Source organism: Ambystoma mexicanum, chromosome 5p (genome assembly GCF_040938575.1).
Source record: "Ambystoma mexicanum isolate Mex_15411 chromosome 5p, UKY_AmexF1_1, whole genome shotgun sequence".
Taxonomy (NCBI): Eukaryota; Metazoa; Chordata; class Amphibia; order Caudata; family Ambystomatidae; genus Ambystoma; species Ambystoma mexicanum.
Genome location: NC_090930.1, coordinates 142,717,759 through 142,744,379, shown reverse-complemented (window position 1 = coordinate 142,744,379; position 26,621 = coordinate 142,717,759). Strand labels below are relative to the sequence as shown.

Here is a 26,621-nt window from a genome sequence, read left to right as displayed (position 1 = left end):
TGACACCCAAATTCTCATTCCCATCACTGGCGACTATAACACTGACTCAAAACTACTAAACGATATATACCTAATCATACAAGCTTGGATGGCTAAACATGGACTCTGTCCTAATGATAAGACAGAGCTACTCCTCATAGGATCCCAAACAAGACTTAACAGATTAGATGGACAGTTTAACTCTTTTAATATTGATGGCAACAACATAAATGTCTCCAAGGAAGTGAAAACGCTAGGCATTTATCTCAATTCTTCATTAACATTGACAAGCCAATGCGACAGCCTCTGCCACAGCCTACACCTGTAAACTAATTAATGCCTGTACACCTTTTTTGTCCACAGCTAATTGCACCACCATATTTAGGGCGCTCATCCTATCCAAATTTGAATATTTTAATGCCCTATATTTAGGAACCAACCTGGGCAACCTAAAAAAGTTAACAAATACTCCAAAATGATGCGCTTTGATCTGCGATGAATATCTCTAGATCTCACCATATGTCGGAGTTGAGACATAGTGCGCACTGGCTATCAGTCAATCAGAAAATTGCATTCAAAACCTTATCACTCACTCACAAATGTCTCTCTAATCTAGCACCTAGATACCTGATTGACAAATTCTCACAAAACTTTTCAGACTGACCAACTAGATCCTTACAACTACACTGCCTTGAGATCCCCAGGTTTAAGCTACAGAAGACAGGGGGCAGCAGTTTCCCGGCTTTAGCAGCAAAAATGTATAACACTGCCATTGGCCCTAAGAATAGAACATTCTTACTTCAACTTCTGGAAAATGCAAAAATGTGGCTTCTCATGCAGGAGACACAGTAACCTGTATGTCCTACTTCACTGCTCATCTCTGTACCTACCCGCGATGCACTCTATTGAATTCCTGTACTGTCTCAACTGTATGTAAATGCTTAACATATGTAACTGTAAGAAATGCACCCAGATACCTAAGGGTTCGGTGCGCTATATAAATAAACAAAATAAATAAACCGATGTCTCTGGAACTCACAGGGAAGGGCAACATTTCATGAATCAATAGGTCTCTTGACAGATCTAACCCAGAAAACAAACTCCCATACATGTTGGCATGGGAACAGGACCTTCAGCATGATTTACCCTCAGATTCATGGTTGTGCATCTGGACTAGGGTGCAAAAAAGCTCCATGATGTGATGGTATTACTCCCCCAAAGCCTCCAAAAACTCATCCAGGGGTATCTACTTTCCTGCTGGAGAGGCGTTTATACCATAAATACACTTGAGCATATGTGGTGGTCTCGCCCTCACTCACAAGATTACTGGTAAGAGATCCTATACAGGATTAAGGGAATCAAAGGCATAGAGGTCCATATGGATCCTCTTATCATCCTGGGGGACATGACCAGGAGGGGCCCTATAGCCTGAGTGGGGAAGTATCGTCTCTAATAACTCACCTGCTCGATGCAACCTGTCTAACACCGTAGCAGTCATGGAAATCTCCCGAAGGACCTATCCTTAACCTTGGGTGCCCAAGAAAAGGGAAACATGGTGGCCGAGAAAATGACAGCAATCTTGAATAATTCCCTGGCCAAATTCTAAAGACAATAGCTCCCTTGGGCCGGGTATTGCAATGGCACATTAGACCTTCCCCCCCAAACCAACAACTCTGCCACATCTCATCATTCTAACATATGCATAACCAAGCAACCTGGTCTATTCCAACAGGGGGGAAACGACAATGAGGAGGGGGAGGGATGGAATGAGGACGGAGTAGTGTAGCGTACGTGGCCTTCTCCCAACACCTACAGAACTTAACACCGGTGGGAAATAAAACAAGACATACAGCTCCGTGCCCCTTACACAGTTTACTTTTCAATCTTGTTAACATGCCCACAATAATTATATTTTTTTTAGAAATAACGTTGCTTGTACCTTAATGAACCTCTGCTTCTGTCAAAATACATTTTTTAAAATAAAGTTAGAGTTAAAAAAAAAAGAAGCGTGGCCACAGACCCATTAGCGTTGCATTTTGTGCAGGTGAATCATAATGAGACTGATGTACAGTAGATGCTCCTCCTCCGTATAAAGATAATGAAAGCACAGAAGAGAAACTGACACTGCCTCATCAACCCAATTGCAGAAGCAACATCATAGGGCTCATAGAAGATGATGTGTGGTAGCAAGTAGAGGATGTTCTTAATACATAATTATCTTTGTTTCCATTTTCATGTTAAAATCCTATGCTAGTCCTGAGATGTCTATTCTAGGACTGACATGCTGCTATGCACCCCCACCCTCTCCAGATGAACATCGTGGCAATTGCAACTTGTGCATTTGATTCATTTTTGTAGAGGTAGGTCTTTTTTAGCTGTCTTGGCGATAAGTCAGCCACACCAGTGCTAGACCCCCACCATGATGGTGTCTCGCACCCTTTTAGTATGTGTTTCTGTCATTCCTTAGGTACACCTGCGAGAAGCAATATCAGTGATTAATCAGATCAAATAATGGATGTGTGGCAATCTCAATCCCATGGATGTTGCACAATCTGTGTAGCATATTGTACATTTTTGTAAAAGGGATTGAATATTTGTCCTTGTATTCTTCCCCAGGGTTGAATGCTTCTTTAGTTTCAACATGTCAAAAGTAGAAACAATATCTTTGACATTGTGTTGTGCACTTTCCATTGAGGACAAGGTAAACCACCATACATTTTAGAGTGTAGCTTCATGAGTAGTGCTAAAGGTGTTCATGTTTCTTATTCTTATATTTGTCTCTCCCCAGGGCACACTTCCGCCACCATTTCAGCAAGTTGTCACCTGAAGAAGGTCCAGTGCTGTGTGAGGACTGAAACATCTTGGAGGGTCCTCGTCTGAAACTCATCTTCCAGTCAAAAGTAATAACGCGAGGGCTATTACCGAGGCCAGTACATCCCACCCAGAGGGCTTATTCTCATTTAGCACCCTACTGTACCGTTTGGGGTTCTGAGATATTTTATTGTAGGGGAATGGCAGCAAGAGCTCTAGGTGGAGCCCCACTTCATGCAATAGCAGGATAAAGAGGTGTGGTGGGGAGCAAGGCATGACCTTTTATTTTAAACTTAGGGATAGGAGAGTGAGCGGATGGTGAGAGGCAGGAGGTGTGAGGGGAAGAAAGGGGAGATCACGAGCAGCCAACTGCTTGGTCGGTACATGGGATTATGCTATGAGGTAAAGCCCACGATCTGTGCAACCTGATGGACTGCTCAGACTCACCAAGGTGCTAATGTACATGACAGATAAAAATGGTGATCCCTAGTAAATTCCAAAACCTAAAGCATAGGTCTTAAAGGGCAACTTCCTGAGAGGACATAGTGTGAGGCAGCACATTCTTGAGAAAGGGCCCTCACTACAAGTTTGTCGGTCTGGAAAAAAAGTGCTGGTAACAACTGTTAACGGCACCCTTTCTGTATGGCTGTGAACTACCAGCAGGCCTGATCTACCGGTAGTTCTGGCCCCTACCGGCAGAATTTTCACTGAAGCACTGGCACGGTTACTAACTGTGGTGGTGCTTCAGGGTTCCCATTCCCGTGGAGTGCTATGGGACTCCATGGAATGGGATCTTACCCGCTTTCCGCCACCTGTAATATCCCGGCATTACCAAACAGTAAGGTGAGTCTGCCAGTAACCTGCCTGTAGCACCTGCAGGTTTACGGTAGACTCATAATGAGGGCCAAGGAGTCAAAAACATCAGCCACAGTAGGTGATTCAACTGGACCTCACAGTTCACAATATTCAATATTGTGAGGCACCTTCATCATAGAAAACCAGGATTGGTCTTCAATTTCATGCACACTCTCCTTAATTGATAGCTATGACCGTAACCATGCACTATATAGATAATTCACTGATCACTACCACAACTGAAAACCGGATTGTCGGATAAAAAAGGTGAGTTAGTCTATTAGTGTTGGAGCTGGCAGACCAGAACCTTGTTAATACGCTTTGTAAATGAAGGGCAGGTTTGTGATTGACCTGTACTTGGCAGGATCAGACTAGTGGCCGGGGGGACTCTAGTACTTAATGCCTGGAGATACTGATGCATTTCTCACCGTATTACCAAGAGATAGTACAAGTGCAAGCTCTGACAGCTGTTTGGCTGGTTTAAACTATAGTTGGTGGTGGGGTAAACAGGGGACTCTGGCTACCGAAAGGGAAAGACTGACCCAAGCTAGCAGAAACAGATTGCCGTTGGCATAGCACCCATTTCAAGGGTTGTTTGATCAATTATTATTCTTTCGGAGGGAGTGAGAAGTGACTCCTCTGTGGCACCAACGAAACACTCCAGCATTTGGGTTCATAATTGGTTTCAGTCCATGTTGTGAGTGCACAAACACCTGAAGACTGCATGATAAAAGAGTGCACTTGTAACATGCGGTTACTTAATCACTCACTCATTTCTATGGTTCATCAAACACATGCACACAAAGAACCTGTTAATTAAACCTGTAACCTATGGTTGAGTTCTTAGGGTGAAGTAGATGTCAAATGTTCAAGACAATGGCCCCCTAGGAATCTCTCCTACGATTCCATTTAACCTTTTAGTATGAAGGCTTGGGATCTATATACACAGTAAGTGCTTTGCGATTTGGTAGCTGGCATATTATCGCTATGGCTGGCAAAGCCGACAGTATTTTTATTTTTCATAGGCACCTGGACGCACATGGGCCACAGGGAGAGGAGAATCACAATCGTAGCTCGGGAGGTGGCACAGTGGTCGCTTTAAGAAGATATGATTGTGTCTTTCAAAAATTAGAGCCCAGAACCATGTGTGGCCAAGGCGTTAATTACGTCTGCACGGGGGGCATGTATGCGCAGTGACACGTGAAACGTCACCAATAAGGGCGGGGCTTCCTGTCTGAGAACCGGAACCATGAGCACGTGGGTGGCAAACTCCAGATCATGTCCCGGTACTTGTTATGACAAGATCCGCTGGGCCATCCCCACCCGAAAGGGCGAAGGATGATTCCATAGGAAGTTCATTGTTTTTGTAATTGACTTTGGGACTAGTTGCAAGTTTGGCGGGAATGGTAAATCAGGTGGTATTTCTAAATACCACCTGTTTCACCACTTTAACTGATTTTGATATTTGAAACCTAAAAGCAAAAAAGAAATAGCCACTGTCTTGTTGGTAGTTAATAAAGCTGGCACTCACACACAGACCTGCTGTGGAGTCAGTAGTTGTTGGAGGTAGCTTTATTTACAGATGTACAGTATACACATCAATCCTGTTACTCTTCAGTTATAGACAAGACATGAAGTACAGGACAGGGACAAGGAGGGGCTTTTGACCAACATACGTAGGAGAAAACCAACCGGCCATCCTACCATCCCAGCTCAGGCCCCAAACTGACACTCTCAGAACATTCACTCACAGATCCACACAACATTCTCCTGAGCTGCATTCATGCATCAACATTCTGACAGCAAGCACTCCAGGCCAGTGACATCACATGACAAGACTACATTACAACTGCCTCCTTTCGATTGAAGATGCTACCTCCACTCACAGTGGCGGTAATGTTGCAGGTGGTATTACTGCATGCAGTAATAAAGGCACTCTAATGAAATCCTATGGGACGTCAAAATCGGGATGTAACTAAAACCTGTAATAAGTCTTTGAACCACCATTAGTGCTGGCTGTAACGGTAATTCAGTTTGACGGTATTGGCACTGCCAATACTGCTACGCTCGTAATGAGAACCGTTGAATGTTTTTCTTGCGCTATACTAACAAACTTTGCGTGAATTTATAAGTGAAAGGACTCTTTGAGGGTAATTAGGAGTTTGTTGGTCTGGAAATAAGGTGCCAGTAACAGCGAGTACCGGCACCTTTCTGTACCAGCAAACTTGAAGTCTGCCGGTAGGGGCTGTGATCTACTGGCGGACCTGATCTGCCGGTAGTTCAGGCCCCTACCAGGAGACAACTGCTGCAATACCGGTACCAGTGATTGCAGCAACCCAATCCAATGTCTCCATGGGAATGGGGATTTACTGCCGTCTCCGCCACCCGTAATATCCCAGTAACACCGGGATATCAGGTGGCAGAGACGGTACTGTAGTCTCCTGGTATCCCGTATGAATTACCAACAGAATGTCTCTTGGGCATTTTTACCATGTCTAGCATCAAGGCATGGCATGTACCTTTCTCCCTTGGAGACTCAAAAAAGATGACTACACAGATCCCATACAAGAGTTCTCAAACGTCCAAAAGAATAACAACATACCCACTGGACATACTAAATTAATTGATACACCAACTTGTAAAGGGTCCTCAGGAAGCGCGTTGAGTGTGAAACATGTGTGGACTCAATTCTGAATTGTATGAAAACATCATAATTACTGACTGTGTTTCACCCAAGATAGTAATACATGGTTCAACACTGAAATTGTTTCATAATCACAGGTTTTTCGAATAAAGGAATGTTAAAATTACCTCTTTCTCTCATAAGAAGTTCAAGTGCCTCATGGTTAGGAAAGGTTTTATCGACAAGAATATTTGGCAAGTAAACATCTGCTCCAAAGTCAATCAGAAGTTTAATAAAGGCAGTCCGACACCCATGTTTCAGGCACATTTCAAGAACCGTCTTCGGATGCTTAATACGAGCAAGGACATTTTTATCTGTGGTATTGTAGTTAGGGTCTGCTCCGTATAGGAGAAGCATTCGGAAACACTCCAGATGACCATAAACAGCCGCTAGGTACAAAGGCCCGGAACTTCCAGAGTTATTGGATGCCCAAGCTGGGAGCTTTGATTTCACATTTGTTTCAGCCCCATGATGCAACAGTTCTCTTAAAATGTTTACATCCCCTTCTCGAGCAGCGGTCAGCACAGGCGAGGAGCTGTTGTAGATGCTCCCACAAGGGTTGGCCCCCGCGCTCAATAACACCTTCACGCAATCGAGATGCCCAGCACTAACCGCAGTAAAGAGAGGTGTCTGCGCTTTCACGTCAAGGCTGTCCACTTCCGCTCCATGAGCCAAGAGGACTTCCAAGCACCGCAGGTGGCCCAGCGTGGCGGCCAGGCGCAGTGGGCTCACGGGAACCCCCCAGCCGCTTCGGCTATTGATGAATGCTTTGTACCTATCTTGGGACAGGAGATCGCTCAGGGTGGTGCAGTCGTTGTTGGCCACAGCTTGGTTGAGTTGCAGCTTCTCTCCGTTGTCTTCGGCGTCTTCATCTGACTGCAGCATGGAGAAGATCTTGGTGATGTCCATCAGACTCATTTTGATTTGCCTCACAAAGACCATCTTTTAAGGAAGAACTTTGGAATGCGTGAAGTCTACGAGACAAACACAATGAACATTAGAACCCAGAAATTAATACGTTTTCAAACTATTTCAGTGCAGATATAAGTCATGCATTCAAACACACCCCTGAATATACTATTGGGAGATATAATGCTTGGAAGTAGCACATGTAGTCTACTAAATAATTGGAGACACAAAAGTAGCAGGTATATATTGATAAAACTAATGTTAATGTAAAATACAGTTAGTAATTGTTTACTAATCAATAAAACTGTGAATGTTGTTATTTGTACAATAAATACATTATCTGTGTTTATATAATAATTATGCTGGAGATGGTCTGTTTCAAAACTCCTGCAATGTTGCAAGATAGGGGTGCTGATGAATAGGGAGATTAAGTGGTTTGCCGGGGATCCCACAACTTTGATCAAGAAGGGATGGCAGTACAAGATCTCAGATCTCCACATTCCGGAGCCAACAATCTAAAGACTGGTCAATGTAGTGTGTTGGGAGACTTGTCATTGGTAGGCACTAGAAGGATTTTACAAGGAGGTGGGTTCTATTCCTTGGTAACCAATGTAGTGTTTTGAGTTTAGAAAGCGGCACCGGTAGGGATCACAGAAACATAGAAGAGCGAAGTTAAAGTTTAGAGTTTTTATTGTTGGTCAAACAAAATACAGGTAGGGGGAGGGCTTACAGGATACTGGTAACTTAAAGCGACAGATCCTAAGCAACAGAAGTGAAGATGTACCTAACCTAAGCACCTGAGGTGCAAATCCCTTCCTTAAAAGGATGGAGGTCCGAAGTCTACCCCTATTAGAACAAACAAAAGGACCAAAATTGTCTTCATCTGACTCCATCTCCCACTTCCCAGTAACTGTTTGTGAGTTGTCCTGCTTTGCAGTTTGTGTACCACTCACTCTGAGTTTGAAGAAATGCAGTATACTCCAGGAGATCACCGTTTCTGGTCTGCAAGCTACATTTCTTTATCATTGTTATTTTGCTGGCCGGTGTCCCCTGCCAAGGTGTTCCCTTAGCTCAGAGATGACGTCACTGATATGTGCCCCCCTTTGTCTCTTGCCCTTGGGTCGCTCCAGCGAGAGATACCTGGCAGTTTCTCATATCTGTCTTGCAGCCTCCCCGACTCACTCCCAAACACACTCTCCGCAAATGGTTGGTAGAGCTGTGGGAGATTCACCATATGCACCCCCAGAGGTTGCATCATGGAGCGGTCAAGACCCCATATGGACCCCAGAGGTTTCCAACCCTCCGTCAGGGTGGCTCAACAGGTGAAATAAGATGTGCACTACTTGCACTACTTGATATTGTGGTTAGAAGTGGCCTCTTTTATTCACATTTTGGTGCTGAGTACGGCTACCTAACTTGCAAAGACACTACAGGTGACATGACATGAAGTATGTCCTAGCACCAACTAAAGTGCATCCCTCAAATGAGACCCTTAAGAATGCGCAGCATTAATATTATTAGAAGTAGTAGTCATAATAATATTAATTATAAGAATCATGAATATCATGTTTTTATAAAGCACTCCATGTGTACTTCCTCATACTTAAGTGGTGTTATCCAATTCAGAGGTACTCAATTGACCAAACTCTGAAGGATGTTGGACTGAGCCGACTCATGTCAGGATTTGAACCTGTGACTTGCAGACTCGACCCAGATATCTGGAGTGAGTGCTTAACTCCCCTAACTGGCCTTTTATGGGCACAGACTTATACAGACTGAAAATCCACGAGTCGGCGACTCAACTCTACTCGGCAGACACAATGAAAAACGTGGTTGATTGGCCCAGAGTTAAAAGATGTCTTTCTGAAGGGCCAGCAGTTGTCTGGAGGCAGAGATTAAGAGGCAGGCTGTTCACGGATTTTGATCCCTCAACGCGGAACATCTTAAAACCAGTACTGAATGAGAGTGCCATGACAAGCCCATGCTCAAGGGACCTAAGGGCCTGAGTAGAGCTTTGATCGGCAATCTAATATACCTGGAAACGCTATGGGAATCTGAGTGGACATGATGCCAAAATACATTAAGGATTGACAAAGGGCACTCGGCGTATGAAGTGGCTCTGAATTCCAGAAGTTGAGATGGAAAGAAAAATAATGAGTTCATCATAATATGCAGTGCTGGGAAAATAGACCAATGAGTGTGGCGGGGGACTCTTATTACACTGTGGAAGCTGTATGATTATGTTTATTTGTTTTGGCTCATTTAGGTGACAACACCTGTAAATGAGCTGCAAAAATGAATTATATTTATGTGCAAAGGGAGGAGGGGGTAGAACATCAGAGGCATATTTTGATCTTCACTTTCCTTTGACTACACTAGCGTATCTGCCACATAGTAGACATTTAACAGTCAGGCATTCTCTAAACCTCGTGTTGCCCAGTGTTGCGTAGCCTTGTTCGGGTCAGGCAGTATGGCGTCTTGCTAAGCATTCCTATTAATATTTGCTTAGCTCTGTGGCTCTACTCTGGCTGTAGCCCTACTATATCTTCATCAGTAATCATCCAAGGCTCTCTATGGTCCTGCATCTGATCGGGTGTGAACCGTATTGGTGGTGGGTGAGGCCTGTGCTTTCCTGGAGTGGGTGGAGCAGATGGCAGAGAGTTGACAGACTGTGAGCTGCGTACAGCGTACAGCGCACAGAGGAACCTAGAGCCTTCAGGCCATTGGCTGGCTGAGCCTAGGACAGGCCGACCTTCCCTGGGCACAAAACATTTTATTTCATCTACATGGACCCTGTTTATAGAAACAAAAACACAATATTTTTTATCTCTATCAATTTTCAATAGTCTATCCAATCAATTTCAATTGTAATGAAAAAGTTACAGCAAATCGCATCAGTCTCTGACAAGGTGTTGCTTCCTTCCAAATATGTTAGTGTGGCAGCATCAACAACTTTCCTTGATTGTACTCACTATTGAAATTTGATACAATACAAAATATGTGTTTTCTGTATCTATAAACAGGGTCCATGTGCATCAAAAAATGCTTTAGGTCCTGAGGAATGTGTATATTTTGAGAAAAATAGAAACATCAAAAGCATGTCACCCCTGTGCTATTTAGGCTGAATGGTAGTCAATCCAAACGCATCATACAACCAGGAAAAGACACCATTGGAGATTTTGAAATTCGGTATTTGTTATAACATTGTTGAGAACCTTGTTTAGGTTTGAGTAGACTCATGTATTAGAGTGGATATTATGGTGCGGCAGTCGCCTCACTATAGTTCAGTGTTGAGATACATAGGGAACCCAAAATATGAATTGCTAATAACTTTTTGCTGGAATTCTGCAGACAAAATGTTTGACATGGGCCCCACCAGATTGGAAATTATTAAGAAAGTTAAAAATGCTGTTTCGGCATAGTCTCTATGACATTAGGCAAGAGATGGGATGGGAAAAGAGAACACTAAGTGAAATTGGGTAGTGTGGAGTAGGGGGGGCCAAGTGCACAGCTCAAATGTTGTTTCATAGCCGTGGTTTTCCGGGAGATGTGAAGGCATCATGAAGGACACAGACAACAGATTCCGAATTCAAAACAACCAAGTTTATTAACTTAAATGTCAGGATGGAAAAAGGACTAACTTGCCCTATGCTAATGTAATTTCCCTACCTAAATAAAACGAATGAAAGTCTGAGTCTAAGAGTTAAATTTAGGAATACGTCTGTGTCAAAAACCTATGCTTGCCCTCACAACTAATCTATACAATATGTAGGGATGTCAGTAACCAAGAGAAAACAGTGTTCAACGTAAAGTTCTGAGCTTCTTCCAGCTCGTAGTTTCTTTTCAGCTGCCTTCCCCAAGTATAAAACAGTTCCACAGAGAAAAAAGTCTTAGGATTCCCTTTCTTGGATTCAAGATGGAATAGTCTTTTCAAATCTCTGGGTCTTCTTCCCCAAGTAAGGACACAGGGTTCCCTTCCCTAAGTTCCAAGTGTCACAATTCCAAAAGAAACACGAAATGTCCTTGTCTTCCACAGTTTATGTTGTTTTCAAGTGCAGAGTTCAGATAATTGTGTAGCCTGTTCTTTTCACATCATATTATATGTCAGCATACTATGGTTGGTTTATAATTATTCATTTTAGCATTTCAATATAGGATGGTTTGTATGGATTTAAATTGTCTTTCCTCCTTTAGATTTCAACTGTTTAATTCTGTTTAGTAGCAAAGTAATTCAGTTTGCTATTCAATGATTAGATTGGCTCAGAGTTCGTTTTCCCTTCAAATGTAGTTCAATAGTTGTTCGTTTCACTTTAACTGAAAAGTTCAATGTGCAGAAATCTTCGAAAACGTGTTTCTTGCCACATGCAACCACTCCGATGCAATATATTCCCCTTTTTATTTTAATAGTGGACACATATAACTGTTAGTTTCACTTTAATTGAATAGTTCAGTGTTCAGAGACTTTTGAAAACATGTTCCTTGCCACACCCAACCACTTTGATACAAAGTATTTCCCTTTCTTGTATAATTAACAAATATAGTTGTTCGTTTTACTTTAATTGAGCGATTCAATGTTCAGAGACATTCAGAAACGTGTTTCTTGTCTCACGCGACCACTCCGATACAATGTATTTCAGGAAAAGCTCAAGTTCACACACGCGCACTGGGTTTCTCAAGCACCAGAAACTCATTGGTCGCTTTGAATATTTGTGCTGCAGCGCGGATCACACAGCCTTCTTTCTTTAGTGTCGGGGCTCCAGTTCCTGCCCCTCAGACACTCCTGGAGTGGGATTCCACCACAGGGGAATGAGCATGTTGAATAGAAAGGAACGGGCAGCTTTCCAGCACGGCTCCCTTCACCTTTCCTAGTCTGCTCCAGGGAGTCCCCACTCCCATGCCATGCTGTATGATACTCTACTGCCTGCAGCGGCCTCCTGGTCCTTCTCCTGTTGTTCTCCTCTGCCACTCTGTTGGGCTCCATTTAAACATCTGCAGTCCCTTGACAGGCTGCAGGTCTGGATGATTACTAAGCCATGCCTGACTCCCATTAAAGGGACATGTCTGACCTTCACTGCTCTTAGCAGGCATCTTCCCCTTCCCATTAGTAGAGTGCTAAACGAGCATAGTCTTCATTGCTCTTAGTTTACTCTGGGTCCCAGTACTGTCAAGTGTCAATTGTGGAGAAATTAGGGGAGCTGGCTTACAATAGCCCATAAAGATTGGGGAAGGGTTGGGTTGGTTGTCACTAGGGAAAGGGGGATACCATGTTTCGCCCAATGGCACCCCACTCCCCTGACTTCAGAGCAGCCAGAGGCACGGAAACTGCTCTCCTGAACACTGTGACGACCTGCTTTCAAACCTGGATTCCAATTCTCCTTCTGTTCTCATCCTCCTTGATCTGTCCTCTGCCTTTGACACGGTCAATCATTCGACCCTCATGAATTGGCTACGTGATACCCTAGGTATCACTGACCGGGCACTGGATTGGTTCTCTCCTGTATCTCACTCCCCACCTGCAGCAACCCTCAGGGCTCTATCCTCTCAGCGTGGCTCTTCAACATATACCTTGGCCCTCTCGCCCACGTTCTCTCCTCATTTTCAATGCTATACTGATGGCACACAGCTCTCCTTTAAGCTTCCCTCCTCTGCCTCCTGTCCCTTTTCCCTCATTCCCAACTGTCTGACTGCTATTCAGGCATGGTGTGCTTCTAATGATCGCTGCCTCAATGCCAGTAAGACTAAGATCCTTCTCTTTGAGACTCCTGCCCCCTCCTTCCTTCCTACTCTCTGGCTGCCCTCCTTGGGCCCCCTCCCTTCACCCTCTTGTGAGGCAAAAAACCTGGGTGTCATCTTCGACTCCTCTCTCTCCTTCTCACCTCACATCGCTGACCTTGTCAAGAAATCTCATTTCAGCTTTACAGTTTTTTCTCCTCTGCCCTCCCCACTACCCCCTGGCTTGTGTCACCTGGAAACACTTTTGATGTATATAGCCCCAATACAAATATTCAATAAATAAAAGACCCTCCAGCCAGGTGATCCTCCCTCGCTTCTCCGCCCCTAGAATCAGGATCCAACAGCGATGGCCTTTCCCTGGCCATCTGCGCAGAGGATCCTAGCGGTCTAGAAGTGAGAATACCCTCAGGTTTCTCACAGAGGATAAACGCGGCTATGAAAGAAAACCTTATTGGGAAATAAAGTGCGTCACAAAAAAACACAAGTGTGGGAGAAGGGGAGGGAAAGAGGAATTGAGAGGGGTGGGGCATTTAAAGCATTGTAAAGGGAGGGGTGCACTTAATGAATGCCTGGGAGGGCAGGGAAGAATTTTCTTTTGCTGTTTTTTACAAATAACCGCGGTTATTCATGGGTGGTGGGTGCCTAAGATAACCGCAGGTATTTGTAGCGCATTACCAAGATAACCACGGTTATGGGGAAAAGGTTTTTAAAAAAAGAGAGTTAATTAAATTGGATTAATACTAAGGATTTTTCCAGCTATCTGCCATGGCTAGTGGGGGGGAAAGGCTCTTTTCCTTTCCCCCCACAACACACGCTGTTTCTGTAACGCAGTTTGCTTGAAGATGTCGGCTATACAAGGCTACAGAAAGCTTTGTGTTACAAACTCAGTCCCTAGACCCCCTCCAACTCCTAAATTTCACTTGGTGCCCTCTAGCCCACCCCCTCACCTCTAGCCTGATGGAACTTGCATGTTTTTGACCTGCAAATAGCTTTTTTCCTGCGTTTCATTTTCCCATATCCTCGGCTACAGCCGCGGATATCTCTCGCATCGAGAGAAAAACAAATTTGAGGTTGTTTAATTTCTAAAAAGCCCGGTTTCGGGTAAATCCCCAAGATATAGCTATCCATTTTTGAGAAGTGGGAACCCACGTCAAATATTTAAATAACTACTGCACGGAATAACCCCAAACCATGAATGGATCGCGAGTCAACACTTCATGTCCAAGTTATTTCAGACCTGGTCCAAATCCGTCCAGCGGTTTGGGCTGTACGCTTTGCCAAAAATGTACCATGTTTGTCTATGGGAAAATGAATGGGAAGTAGGCCGCACTTTTGGAAAAAAAGAATTTTGGGACGCTTTATAACTTTTTTATTTTTTAACAAATCTTTACGAAACTTTGCAGTCTGGGGGGGGCAGGTTTTTAATCACTTTCAATTTCGGCAAAAACCATTACCCAAATCAAAAGTTATTAACTAGAATTTTGAGGGGTTCCTAGGGAAGTCCAACTTACCTTAACTATAGGGCTTTTGCCGCCCTATAATATATATATTCAGTGAAAAATCCTTGGTCAAGAGAGTTAAACTGATCAGATTTAATGCAACAAAACCCCTGAAATTCAGCAATCGCATAACGAGCAAGCCCACCTTAACTAAGCAGCCCCTGTTGCGCAGCGTATGACCACAATGATGACATCACAGCTGAAATCACTGGTGACACCACTAACTACATCAGTGATGAGATCAATAATTACATCAAATGTGATATTACTGGTTCAATAAGTTAGAATATTTTTGTTGACATCTTTTGATACATATTTTATTTTATTACACTTAACAATAATAACATGACATGAAACAATACACTGATACACAAGTATGATATGATTAAGTGTGGCGCATTCATTTGTCATACTTAACTTATACATTTTAAAATAAAAAAATGTAACGTTATACAAATAGATTAAATGTCATGCATTAGTAAACAATTACAATACTTCATTGCAAGGAAAGTACCTGATTCTGGTAAATCTATTTCAGGTCATTCAAACATAATATAAGTATATGTAGTAGTAAAAAAAATAAGAATAAATAGAAGTAGAAACATGTTTAACAGTAAGTGTTATGAAAATAGTCAATTTTCACATTTACAATTCTCACTGTAATAACATTACATGAACACACTCTTTTCTAAATGCCAGGTTTTATGACAAATAATCACACACAAAAGAAAGTCCGTTCCTGTGCACATTGGGATAATATATAATCTAAGAATTCAAAGTTTGGTTAATATGAAAAAAATCTGTTATGCTACAAAATTGTATATCGCGCATTTCATTTAAAGTAACAAGGGCAGAATACATTGTAGTGTGTATGAAATATGTACACATATGTTCTGTTAAAAGAGTTGTCATATTTCAAAATGTTATTAATCAAACCAGTGACAACAGTGGTGTCATGCATTATGAAATTAGTGACGCCATTAGTGATGTAATTAGTGATGTCACCAGTGATGTTATCTGTGATGTCATCATTGTATTCATAGGGTGCGCAACAAGGGGTGCATAGTTAAGGTGGTCTTGCTCGAAATGCGATTGCTGAATTTCAAGGGTTTTGTTGCGTTAAATCTGATCATCCTAACTGTCTCTTAACCAAGGATATTTTCACAGAATTTCAAAGGTTTTGTTGCTATGTATTTTTTACGTTAAATCTGATCACTGTAACTCTCTCCTAACTAAAGTTTTTTCACTGAATTTCAAGCATGGGCATAATTTGGGGGGGTCAAGGATGTTTGTCCCCCCCCAACTTTCGTGACACACCATTTTATCCCCCTCATTTGTTCAACAAAGTTAAAATGCACTGATTTCAAGAGTTTTGATATACTATAATTTAAGTTGTCTTAATAACCTTTTCATTTGTTGACCAATTGTACCCGAAATATCCAGTTTGGGGGGGTCCCATGACAAACCATTGGTCTACAAAATCTCATTCACAACCATCCAGCAAGTCAAATGTTATTAGCCTCTCTCAGCCTCTCTGCTGCAAAGCACCAAGACTGGTATAGAGGTTTCAAGGCGCAGGGGGCACCTCAATCTCTGTCGAATAGTTTAAAAACTACTGGATGGATTTACCCTAAATCAGTCAAGGAAATTAAGTCAGCGCTCTGTGCCCAAATTTTCTTATTTGGTCCAAATCTTCCAAGTGGCTTTCACACTTGTGTACAGGCGTGTTATAAATGTCATATCATAACATATCACGCTATGGCTGTTCAAATACTGCACGTTTTCTCTATGGGAAAATGAATGCTATTAAGCTGAAAACAGCGTTTTTATATTTTCTTAATAACTTTCTAATTTTCTAAAGAATTGTTCCCAGAATTTTAAGTTTATTGGCACTCTTGACTAACGATCTATTTAAAAAATCCCATCCAAATCCATCCAGCAAGTCAAATGTTATTAGACTCGCCCAGCGTCTCTGCTGTAAAAGCAACAATGCTGATATAAAGGTTTTAAGGAGTGGGGGCACCCCCTTCTCTGCCAAATATTTTAAAATCTACTAGATGGATTTATCCCCAAACCAGTCAAGACATTAAATTCAACGGTTTGTGTCCAAGTTGGTTCTTATTTGGTCCAAATCTGCCCCGCAGTTTTCATGCTACGGTTTTTCAAAAACAGCACTTTTTCTCTGTGGGAAAATAAATGAGCTGAAAGCTGTGACATTGTTGGGTTCTGTTTTCTTAATAATGTTTTCATTTTATAACAAATAGTTCCCAAAATGTGCAGTTCTGGGAGGCCCTTAACCACATTTATGTTTTGTAAACTTCATCCAAATCCTTCCAGCAAGTCAAAAGCTATTAGCAATCGAATTTTGAGAAACAAAACCTGCTTTTTTCATTTCTGAAAAGCATCTCAGTCTCTCTGCTGCAATTGTAGGGATGCACGTTTAGATCACCAGTGGTCGAAGTGAGTGGGAGCAGTCGGGAGCGGTGCTCCTCTACTTGTTTAAATTAAGTTTTACTGTTCCTATACTTTTATTTTTAAAAGAAACTGTTCCGTAATGGTTTAATTTCAGAATAAAAGTGTAGGAAGAAGTTGAAACTTGCACTCTTAGTGAACTACACTGAACTTTCCCTTAAACACCAGGTGCAAGTGGTTGGGTGTTTGTATTCTTTGTGGGAGGGCCGTGGTGATGGGATGTGTGGGAAGTGGATGCAGGCCAGCAGGAAACATAGTTCCACTACTTCTTTTCTTACACTTCGACCACTGCAGATCACTGCCCCTCTCAAACCATTTAGATTGCGGAAAATGTATTAAACTACAGAGACTGTCAAGAGGGCAGTTTTGAGGGAGAAGGCAACGTAGAGGTGGAAGTAGTTGGTGGGGAATTCATGTATTTTAGGAACTTATATAGGGGAATACTAAACTGGCCTTCTTCCATGGCCTCTCCCCCTGCTCCTTCCTCGGAAGCCAGAAACCTTAGAGTCATCTTCGACTCCTCTCTCTCCTCCCTCATACCCAGGACATTGCCAAGAAGTCCCACTTTCAGCTTTTCCTTGTTAAAGGAATTCTACCTTTCCTCAAGTTCCCCCAGAGGCTCAATGTTACTCTCTGGTTCTCGCTAGGCTTGACTATTGCAATAGCCTCCTCCTTAATCTACCTTCGTCCACTCTGCGACTCCTCCAGCTAATCCAGAATAGGGCAGCGAGAACTATCCTTGGCCTCAAGCCCAGGGACCCCATCTCTCCTGCCCTACAAAGTCTTCACTGGCTCCCGAGCGCTGCACAAATTAAATTCAAATCCATCTGCATCATCCACCAGACTGTATGAGGGCCAGGGACCACTCTATCTGCAACTCTTTCTGACTAAATATTCCCCCTCTAGACACCTACGTTCCTCTGGTACCAACTCCTTACGTGTATAGCGGTTTGCTAAACAGAGAGAAGATGGTTGATGGCTTTTCTCAGCGGGCTCCCTTCTTTGTAACAGCCTCCCCCTCCATCTCGAACAGGACCTCCTTAAGTTCTGGAAAAGCCTCAAGACATTCCTCTTTACCGCTTCCTTTCCTCCCTCTCTCTCTCTCTCCTGCTAATCGGACAGTACCCTGATCGTTGTGCAGGGCCCGTATACATCCCCAGGGCACTGATCTTGCACATCTTGTCATCCCTGTTGCTGGCTATCCTCTGCACTTGCCTCGGCTCACCCTCCACCACTGGAGGTTGCACTTACCTTTCTTCATAGCTCTTCACCTGCTGCTCTCCATGAGCACAATAACACCTATCCCATACCCCTCTGCCCTCTGCACTTGCATGTTCTGAATACTCACAAGGCAGAGTAGGTTTGTCTTCCCCTCCCCACTGCCTCTTCTTATATTGTTGTATTTAATTATTTAACATCGTTGTAATTTCATTGTCTATCATCCTCTGTCCCCTCCCTGTTGCCCTGTGGATGTTTTGAAACAGTATTTGCTTCCTGTGTAAGTGCCTAACAAGTAAACAATAAATAAATAAAATTGCTGTGCGATAGTGTCACGTAAAATACATTGCATGTGTGCCACATCCCTAGCATGAACTAGGGCTGTTTGCGAGAATAGGCCTAAATCCTCGCAGGCCGTGTCAGAGACACAGAACAATGACGCATCATCTCTTGTTTGATTATTACATTCCAATTCTCTAGGCGTGGCAAGAAACATGCACGTACACCTACATATAACTGCATCAAGTTAGTCTTTTGAATAATTAGGCAGGAATGTTGGAAGTTTAATGGGAGACAGGCTGCGGCCCAGCACCAATGTTACTCTCATGGGTGCTGGGGCAGAGGTCTTGAGCTGCCAAAACAGGAAGTGAGATTTAAGGCACTAGCACCCCCCAGAAGAATGGTCATTCTATTTGAACTACCACCAGTTGCACAGGAATAGTGCTCTGAAATCCTTCATGAACTGGATGGATTAGGTAGGACCCTCTGTCCATCCCCCGGGAGGGGTAGCTGGTATAGGGGGAAGCTTAGCATAACAGGGTCTGTGATTTGTGCCAGGGAGAGCAAAGGGTGATGCCAAGTTATAAGATTATGACGGGGAGGCATGATGGGGTTGCCTACGTGTCTGGGATAAGGAAAGAGTTGCCTTGTTTGCAAGGACCAGGCTGACCTCAAAGTTATCAGCTGAGTTCATGTTGAGGACCAGGTGCACATCACGTGGGTAGGGGTGAAGATAGGATGTTACCTTTTCAAGTTTAACCAATTACCTTGCAAAGTTCTGAAGTGTAGAGCCCGCCACCCACGTGGGAAGAAGACAAGGAAGACAACACCACCAATCAGTACAGGGGTCGTACATAATTATTACCATGTATATAGGTGGCAGCCAATGCAGGTGGGGGATTAATACGGTGTATTGAGTGTGTCTGGTTCCTGAGGAGTTAACCTACACAATGCACCATGGGAGATATAGCTTTAACAAATCTTTAACAAATCTTTCCCAAATTGTCTAGTCTGGACGAGTGGAAGGTGGGAGGGGCAGCCTTGACAAACATTTTGTCTGCAAAATATCAGCTAAATCCATCATGCAAGTCAAAAGATATTAGCAATTCAATGTTCGGGTTTCCTATGGAACTTGATACTCACCTTAACTATAGTGCACTATAATGTGTATATAACAGGGCCTGCGGTAGCAGCCCTGTAATTATGGTTATGTTGCTCAACTCAAAAAAAAAAACACTTTTTGAGCGGCTTATAACTTGTGGAAATCCTCAGACGCAATGGAAAAAATATTGTTCTTATACCTACAGCCCAAACTGCTGGATGCATTTTCACCAAATATGCGCCAGGAGCGGCGGCTTGGTTCCGAAAGCGGGCTTTGTCAATTTCGTGTAAATCCATCCAGTATCTCTTTTTAAAACGGCCAAAAAGTAGGTTAAAAGAAATTAGTGATATGTGGGTCTGGTCCACGGATTCACTTCCCTATTCAGCCCACGGACAGGCCTCTGGACCAATCCGGGTCCGGTGTGATCTCCACGGATATTCGATGCGCCGGCTGATTGGATGGTGAATTATTGAACTGGTCATCATATTGGATTCGTGGATAGCTGCCGTTGTCCATGGACATCACGGTAAAAACATATTCAAAAACACAACATTGCACTTGTCAAACTAACGAAACAATCTCTGCGGAGTTGAGGGGTGATGAGGATGAGATATGGATATAAAAAGCCCCAAAACAAGTGTTTTTCAGCTCCAAAATCCGCGACCATATCAGATGTTGGGGTCATCCAGGCCTATTTCTGAATTGCTGGGTTGGAGAAAATAGTTTTTTTGGATAGCTTACAGCTTTGGCGTCACTCAATGAAACTGCATGAAAATATGTGCAATATCATTCTATATCTGACCCTGGACCTGGAAAGTTTGGCGCTGTTTTGCCAAGTGGGAGCAAAATTAATGGGGGGGTCCAAATATATTTGAAAGGCTTATAAATTTAGTGCCATTTGATGAATCTGCAAACAAGTTTGCAAAAAGATTTTACATCTAGATATGAATGTTTTTGCAAATTTTGGTGGGATCTTGTCAAGAGGGTGACAAATTTGAGGGGGGTCTCAGCATGTTTAGATGGCTTATGATTTTGTTGCCATTTGACGAATGTGCACAAAGGTTTTCAGAATATTATAGACCCAACCTTGAATGTTTGTGCTCAATCTGAATGGATTTTGTCAAGTGGGGGCTAAGTTATAGGACTATTTTATGTGCATACATTCTGACACTTTTCAAAAATGAATACATGGATGGATTTTCAGCAAACTCCTGCAAGGAGCATTTGCAAGGACCTGAAAGCATGGTTTTGCAAATGTGTCCGTTTTATTTGTTGAAAAGTGTCAGAATGTAGGTACAAAAAATAGTAATATACCTTTGGTGACTGAGGTATAGCCTGTGGCCATGGGCAGTGGCCAGATTGTCCGGGTTATGGGCATGACCTGGATAATCTTGCTCCTCGCCATGACCACGAGAGACCAACAATGGGGTTAAAGTGGGCATGGCCACCTGGGACTGGCTATGTGGTAACGTTTTTCGAAATCGGGATAGGTTTGAAAGGGAAAACAATTCTGCTTGTGGCTACAGCCCGAAGCGCTGGACAGGATTGCTGCAAACATTTGCTAGGAGCATCAGCAAGGACCTCAAAGCATGGGTTTGCAAATCTGTCCAGTGTTTTATTTTTTCTAAAGTCTCAAAATGTAAGTAGAACAAATTGTGATATAACTTTCGTGCCTGTGCAATGGGCCTGGCTCTGAGCAAGGACAAATGTGTACTCTTATTTGCTTATTGGGGCATGCGGCATGGCGGAAGCCCTAGGTTTGACTGGGAAAAAATATTCTTCTTGCAGCTACAGCCTGAAGTGCTGGTCTGGATTACAACAAACCTGCGCAAGGAGCATCAGCAAGGACCTGAAAGCAAACTTTTGCAAATCTTTATTTTTCCAAAGTTTCCAAATGTAAGTAAGAAAAATAGTGCTATAACGTAGGTGCATGGACAGAGGGCATGGCCCTCAGCAAGGATGAATGCCAACTCTGATTTACTTATTGGGGAATGCAGCATGGCTGAAACCCTAGGTTTAAATGGGTAAAGGAGTTCTGCTTGCGGCTGCAGCCAGAAGTGCTGGACGGGGACTTGCAGCAAAAGTGCGCTAGCAGCATAAGCAAGGACCTGAAAATATGCTTTTGCAAATCTGTCCTGTGTTTTACTTTTTTGAAAGTGTCAAAAAGTCAGTACAAAAAATAGTGATATAACTTTGCTGCCTGGGCAGTGAGCCTGGCCCTCAGCAAGGACAAATGTCTACTCTGATTTGCCAATTGGGGAATACGGCATGGCCGAAATCCATGCTCCATGGATTGTGGAAACTGCCTATGGCTGCAAGCCATGAGCACTGGCCATTGGTCACATTATGAGGGTATAGTGGACACTGAACTAGGATGCAGGGTAGGTGCAGTGGATAACAGGGATGGTTTGGTGGAGCTAGGGTCATGGATGAGCCTCATGCCCTGGGCAATTCACCCCTGACTGGCATCCCCAGCATGCGCTGCTGATAACGACACACATCTGTATGCATTGCAAAAAATATGTTTGTGAAAGGAGGTTTAGAGTTCTTTCATATATGTTAAAAGAAGAATTATTAATAACTTATATGCAGTGATGTACCATCATGAAATACTTTAACTCATAAAAAGCTATGAAATTCACAGAAAAACCTTTGTTAAAGGGATGTTATGGTTAAGTTGCACTAATAAGAAGCTATGAAATTCTGTGAAAAAACGTTGTTAAAGGGACGTTATGATTACAAGTAAAACGGAAAACCCCCAGAAATTCACCAGTTGTGGTAAGCTAAGCTACCATAACTCGCGCAAGCACCGTGCACTGCTAAGACTAACACCTAAGACATCAAAGATGACATTGCAAATGCCATTGATGACATCACTAACGACATCACTGATGACATCACATATCTGGGCCACTTATTCCTGTTCATGGCATATCTAGGCTAGTTGTTTTTGTTCACTTACAGTGAGAATTTGAAAAATTGAGAAGGTGCTGTATATCTAGACATTAGCCTTCTCATATGTTCTTAAAGTACTTTCCTTACAGTTTAATCTGAGCTCATGGTGCAGACACATGGGCCAATAAGCAGGCCCCAAACACACAATTCTTTTGTGTACATGATGATCAGCTATCATGTTATTGTCATTTTCTGGTGATGTTGTTTCTTTCCTCCTTATTGGAGTTTCTCTGTATGGGCCTCAGATTTCTATGCATTGTGGCGCTGCATATGCATTTTGTGTACTAACACAAGTGTGTAGTGAGTCTTTTATTGCTAGCTATTAATTCCAAGTCTAATGTCAGTCAACATTCTGATAGGTTTGCATTTATTATTTTATTGGCCAATATTACCAGATTAAAAATACTGTACTTCTATGGTGCATGCTGCACCCATTGCCTATGTGTATGTATTGTTAGGTTCCTGTATTAATAACAACACTCCAATATAATGTTTTGTTTAGATTAGTACATTTTTTAATACATGAAGTAGTTCATGATAGGTCTCCCGATCATTCCTAACATCTAGCTACCAACATTGTAAACGCAACCCCTTTTAGGGACTGTTTATTAAAATGAATTTAATAAGTCATGCCATCAATGACATTTGTGATGTCATCTTTGATGTCCTGGGTGTTAGTCTTAGCGGTGCACGGTGGGGGCACGAGTTATGGTTGCTTAGCTTACCATAACTGGAGAATTTCTGGGGGTTTTCAGTTTTATTTTTAACCATAACGTCCCTTTATGACTTGCTTCTCCTGAGGATACTGCTAGTACCAATCTGTTGGATTCTTGATTAATGGACAATCCTCAAATAGTCTCTTGTAATTTCATGGATTAGTCTCTGTAACTCTTCAAATGGAATATTGGCTTTTTGCTCATCCTCGGAAATCCCTTTTGGGGATCTTTTATAAGATCTAGTTTCCTGGGGACTGGTTTCAGTTTACCCTTGGAAAATACTATTTCTCTGGTAAGCTTCCACTCCTGGGTAATTGTAGTTCAGCTTGTTCTGGCCTACTTGATTTTGTACATGGTCAATTGTATAGTTTCTCTGAACTCTGGATCACAATGTTCTCTCTCTCTGCTATTGTGTTCTCTCTCTTTGAGCTTCTGTTCTTCTGGTACAGAATGTCGAGTTTCTTTCCCCTTTTCCCGGGGTATTGTTAGCCACTGTTCTTTTCTCTCAATATTCAGATTTTTAGAAATCCTTTCTCTTGTACCCCAAAACTAAGTTCACCAGTTTCAGACTTAACTTTGCCTTGTGACTTCAACTGAGATTAGTTGCTTGCGCGGTATAAAGATTCCCTCAGGACCTCCTGTTATTCCCGTTCTCCCTGTTACCTTCGACTGTGAAGGAGAACCTCTTCGGGAACCTCGTACCTCAGGGACCTTCTCTCTTGTCCTGTACCACCATCGGCTTGCCTCAGTCGGTGGTATCAGAGATGCTTTGTGGACCGGCTATCCACCAAAGATCATATATGGTCTCGCCAAGGGCCATGGCTACTGTCCATGTTGTACCAATAAGTTTCATTGGCCACTAGCCATGGCCAGAGGTTTAAGATTAATTCTAAACCTTCCAGCCATGACCTCTTTGTTTTTGCTTTATCCTATGCCTAGAGACCCAAGATACTCCTCATTAATGATGCCCATTGAGGCCGAAACATGTCTAGGGATGCTTGTGGTCTTGGGCATGAAGGGATGTGACCTAGCAGTTCGGGCTGAGCTGCCCTTTTGGGGGTGGGACCAAGCCCGATTTGCATATGGTCTTTACCCTTTCTATTATGGCTTTGCAGGTGATGAACAGTTGCCCAGAACAATTGCCAGAGGTCTAAGATGAATTCTCAACCTTCCAGCAATCACCTCTTTGTTTTTGCTCTGTACATGTTGCACCAACAGGTTTCGTTGGGGTCCATTAGCCATGACCTTCTGCACAGAGACCCATTAGCTACTACATAGGAGATTTGATCACTGCAGGTGTAAAAATAACCTTTTTTTCCACAATGTTCGCCATTCCCGTGGGTCTCCCCTGATATTCTCCCAGTAATGGCAATATACTACACATACAGTGGCATTGAACTACCCATGCCCGTGGGATTTCCCCGGTATACCCCCCATAACGCTACAAAATCCAAAACTCTGTCTTGTCCTCACAGGCACTCACCAAGTGCCCCCTCTTCTTTCCATGGTCCCCTAGCCCCCTCAATTGCTTTGCTCCTCCCTGGACCTCCCCTGGCCATTACCCCCCATCACTGTTTGGTTTGTGTGGTGCATTTTCTTTTCCGAGGTGGACTTGATTGAAATCTCTTAACAAATGGCTTTTCACTGAATTTCAAGGGTGTTTCCTCAGGGACCATTAGCCATGGTCTTCTGCCGTGGTCCCTGTACATGTTGTACCAATAGTTTTCTTTTGGGGCCAAATGCCATGGGCCTACAGCCATCGCCAGTGGCCACAGCCGAACATGTTGCCTAGTTTATTTAGGTCCGACTAGCTATGGCCTTCGGCCATGGCCTCTGTACGTGTTGCACCAATATCTTTCTTTAGATCCCACTGGCCATGTCACACCATTAATTTGTTACAAAATACCCATTGACTCCTGCCCAGTAGATGTAGGCACTGCAGATGCGAAACCTTTTTTTTTAATTCCTTATTGCCGTGATAATTTCACATAAATAATTCCCAATAACAGCAATTCCTGCAGTAGAGTGGTGGGTCGCCAATTCCCACGATAACAGAAACATTGCTCAGAATTAAATAGTTTTCCACGTCCTCACAGGCACTCAACATGTGCCCCCCTTCTTTTTTCCAGGTTCTGGGTCCCCTCGCTCCACTCAATTGCTTTCCCCCCTCCCTAACCCTCTGTTACTCACTTCTTCGTGTGATGCAAATTCTTTTCTAAGCATGTCTTGCAGAGTTGCTGCTGTAATCTCGTGAGATTCACGCAGTCTTCCCCTGATAAACCAAATCTTTTCTCCCCCTAAATGGCTCTTGAACCCAGACCCAACTTCACATAGTGTCTTCCTTTTCACTCCCGACCTCTATCCTGATGGGATTGCTATTACTATTTATATAGCACCTATGGCCAGGGCTTCTAGGAAGAGTTTTGAGTCTCTTTCTGATGTCGAGAACATTTTTAGACTCTGTAAGGTCGTGCGGGAGTCGATTCCCAAGTTTGATGACATACTTTTTCCTCCTCCAAATAGCGTTTTGAGTTCTTTCATTTGCGGCTTCTCACGGTAATATCACGGGGATCACTTGCAACGAGCAAAAAAAACATGGTGACTTTTTATTACTGGAAAGTCTCTCTGCTGCAAAGCATCAAGGCTGACACTATAAAGGTTTTAAGGAACAGGGGTCACCCCCTGTCTCTGTCAAATATCTTTTAAACTACTGGATGGATTTACCCCAACCCATTGAAGGAAATTAGGTCAATGTTTGTGCCCAAATTGTTTCTTATTTGGTCGAAATCTGCCCAGCAGTTTTCACGCTACGTCTCTTCATTTCAAAAACTTCAATTTGTTCTCTATGGCAACATGAATGGGAGTATACTGAAAACAGCTTTTTTTATGTTTTCTTGATAACATTTTCATTTTCTAATGCATTGTTCCCAGAATTTCCAGTTTAGGGGGGCTCTTGACAAGCATTTTATTTAGAAAATATCATCCAAATCCATCCTGCAAGTCAAATGTTATTAGCCTCTCTGCTACTAAGCACCAAGACCAATATAAAGGTTTTAAGGAGGAGAGGGGATCCAGTTTTCGGTCAAATATTTTAAAAACTACTGGGTAGATTTACCCCACACGAGTCAAGAAAATTACGTTTGTTTTGAAAATGTCATCCAAATCCATCCAACAAGTCAAACGTTATTAGCAATAGGATTTTGGAAAAATGGCTGCTTTCTAATCTCTGAAAAGCTTCTCAGCCTCTCTGCTGCAAAGCAATTTCTTTTAGAGCAGGGGGCACTCCCTTCCCCGTCGAATATTTTTTAAACTCCTGGACGGATTTACCCCAAAGCTGTCCCAGAAATCAAGTCAACGCTTCATGCCCAAGTTGTTTCTCATTCAATTCGATCAGCAGTTTTTTGCGCTAC

General features: G+C 42.9%; 1 protein-coding gene across 1 annotated transcript in view; it reads right to left on the bottom strand.

Moving 5' to 3' along the window:
* ASB12 (ankyrin repeat and SOCS box containing 12) overlaps positions 1-26,621 on the bottom strand; it is a 141,536-nt gene that overhangs the window by 70,461 nt on the left and 44,454 nt on the right. The window contains exon 2 of the mRNA XM_069612539.1: positions 6,457-7,302. Coding sequence (XP_069468640.1) covers positions 6,457-7,270 — 814 coding nt within the window. The 5' untranslated portion in view covers positions 7,271-7,302. The remainder of the gene's footprint in view (positions 1-6,456; positions 7,303-26,621) is intronic.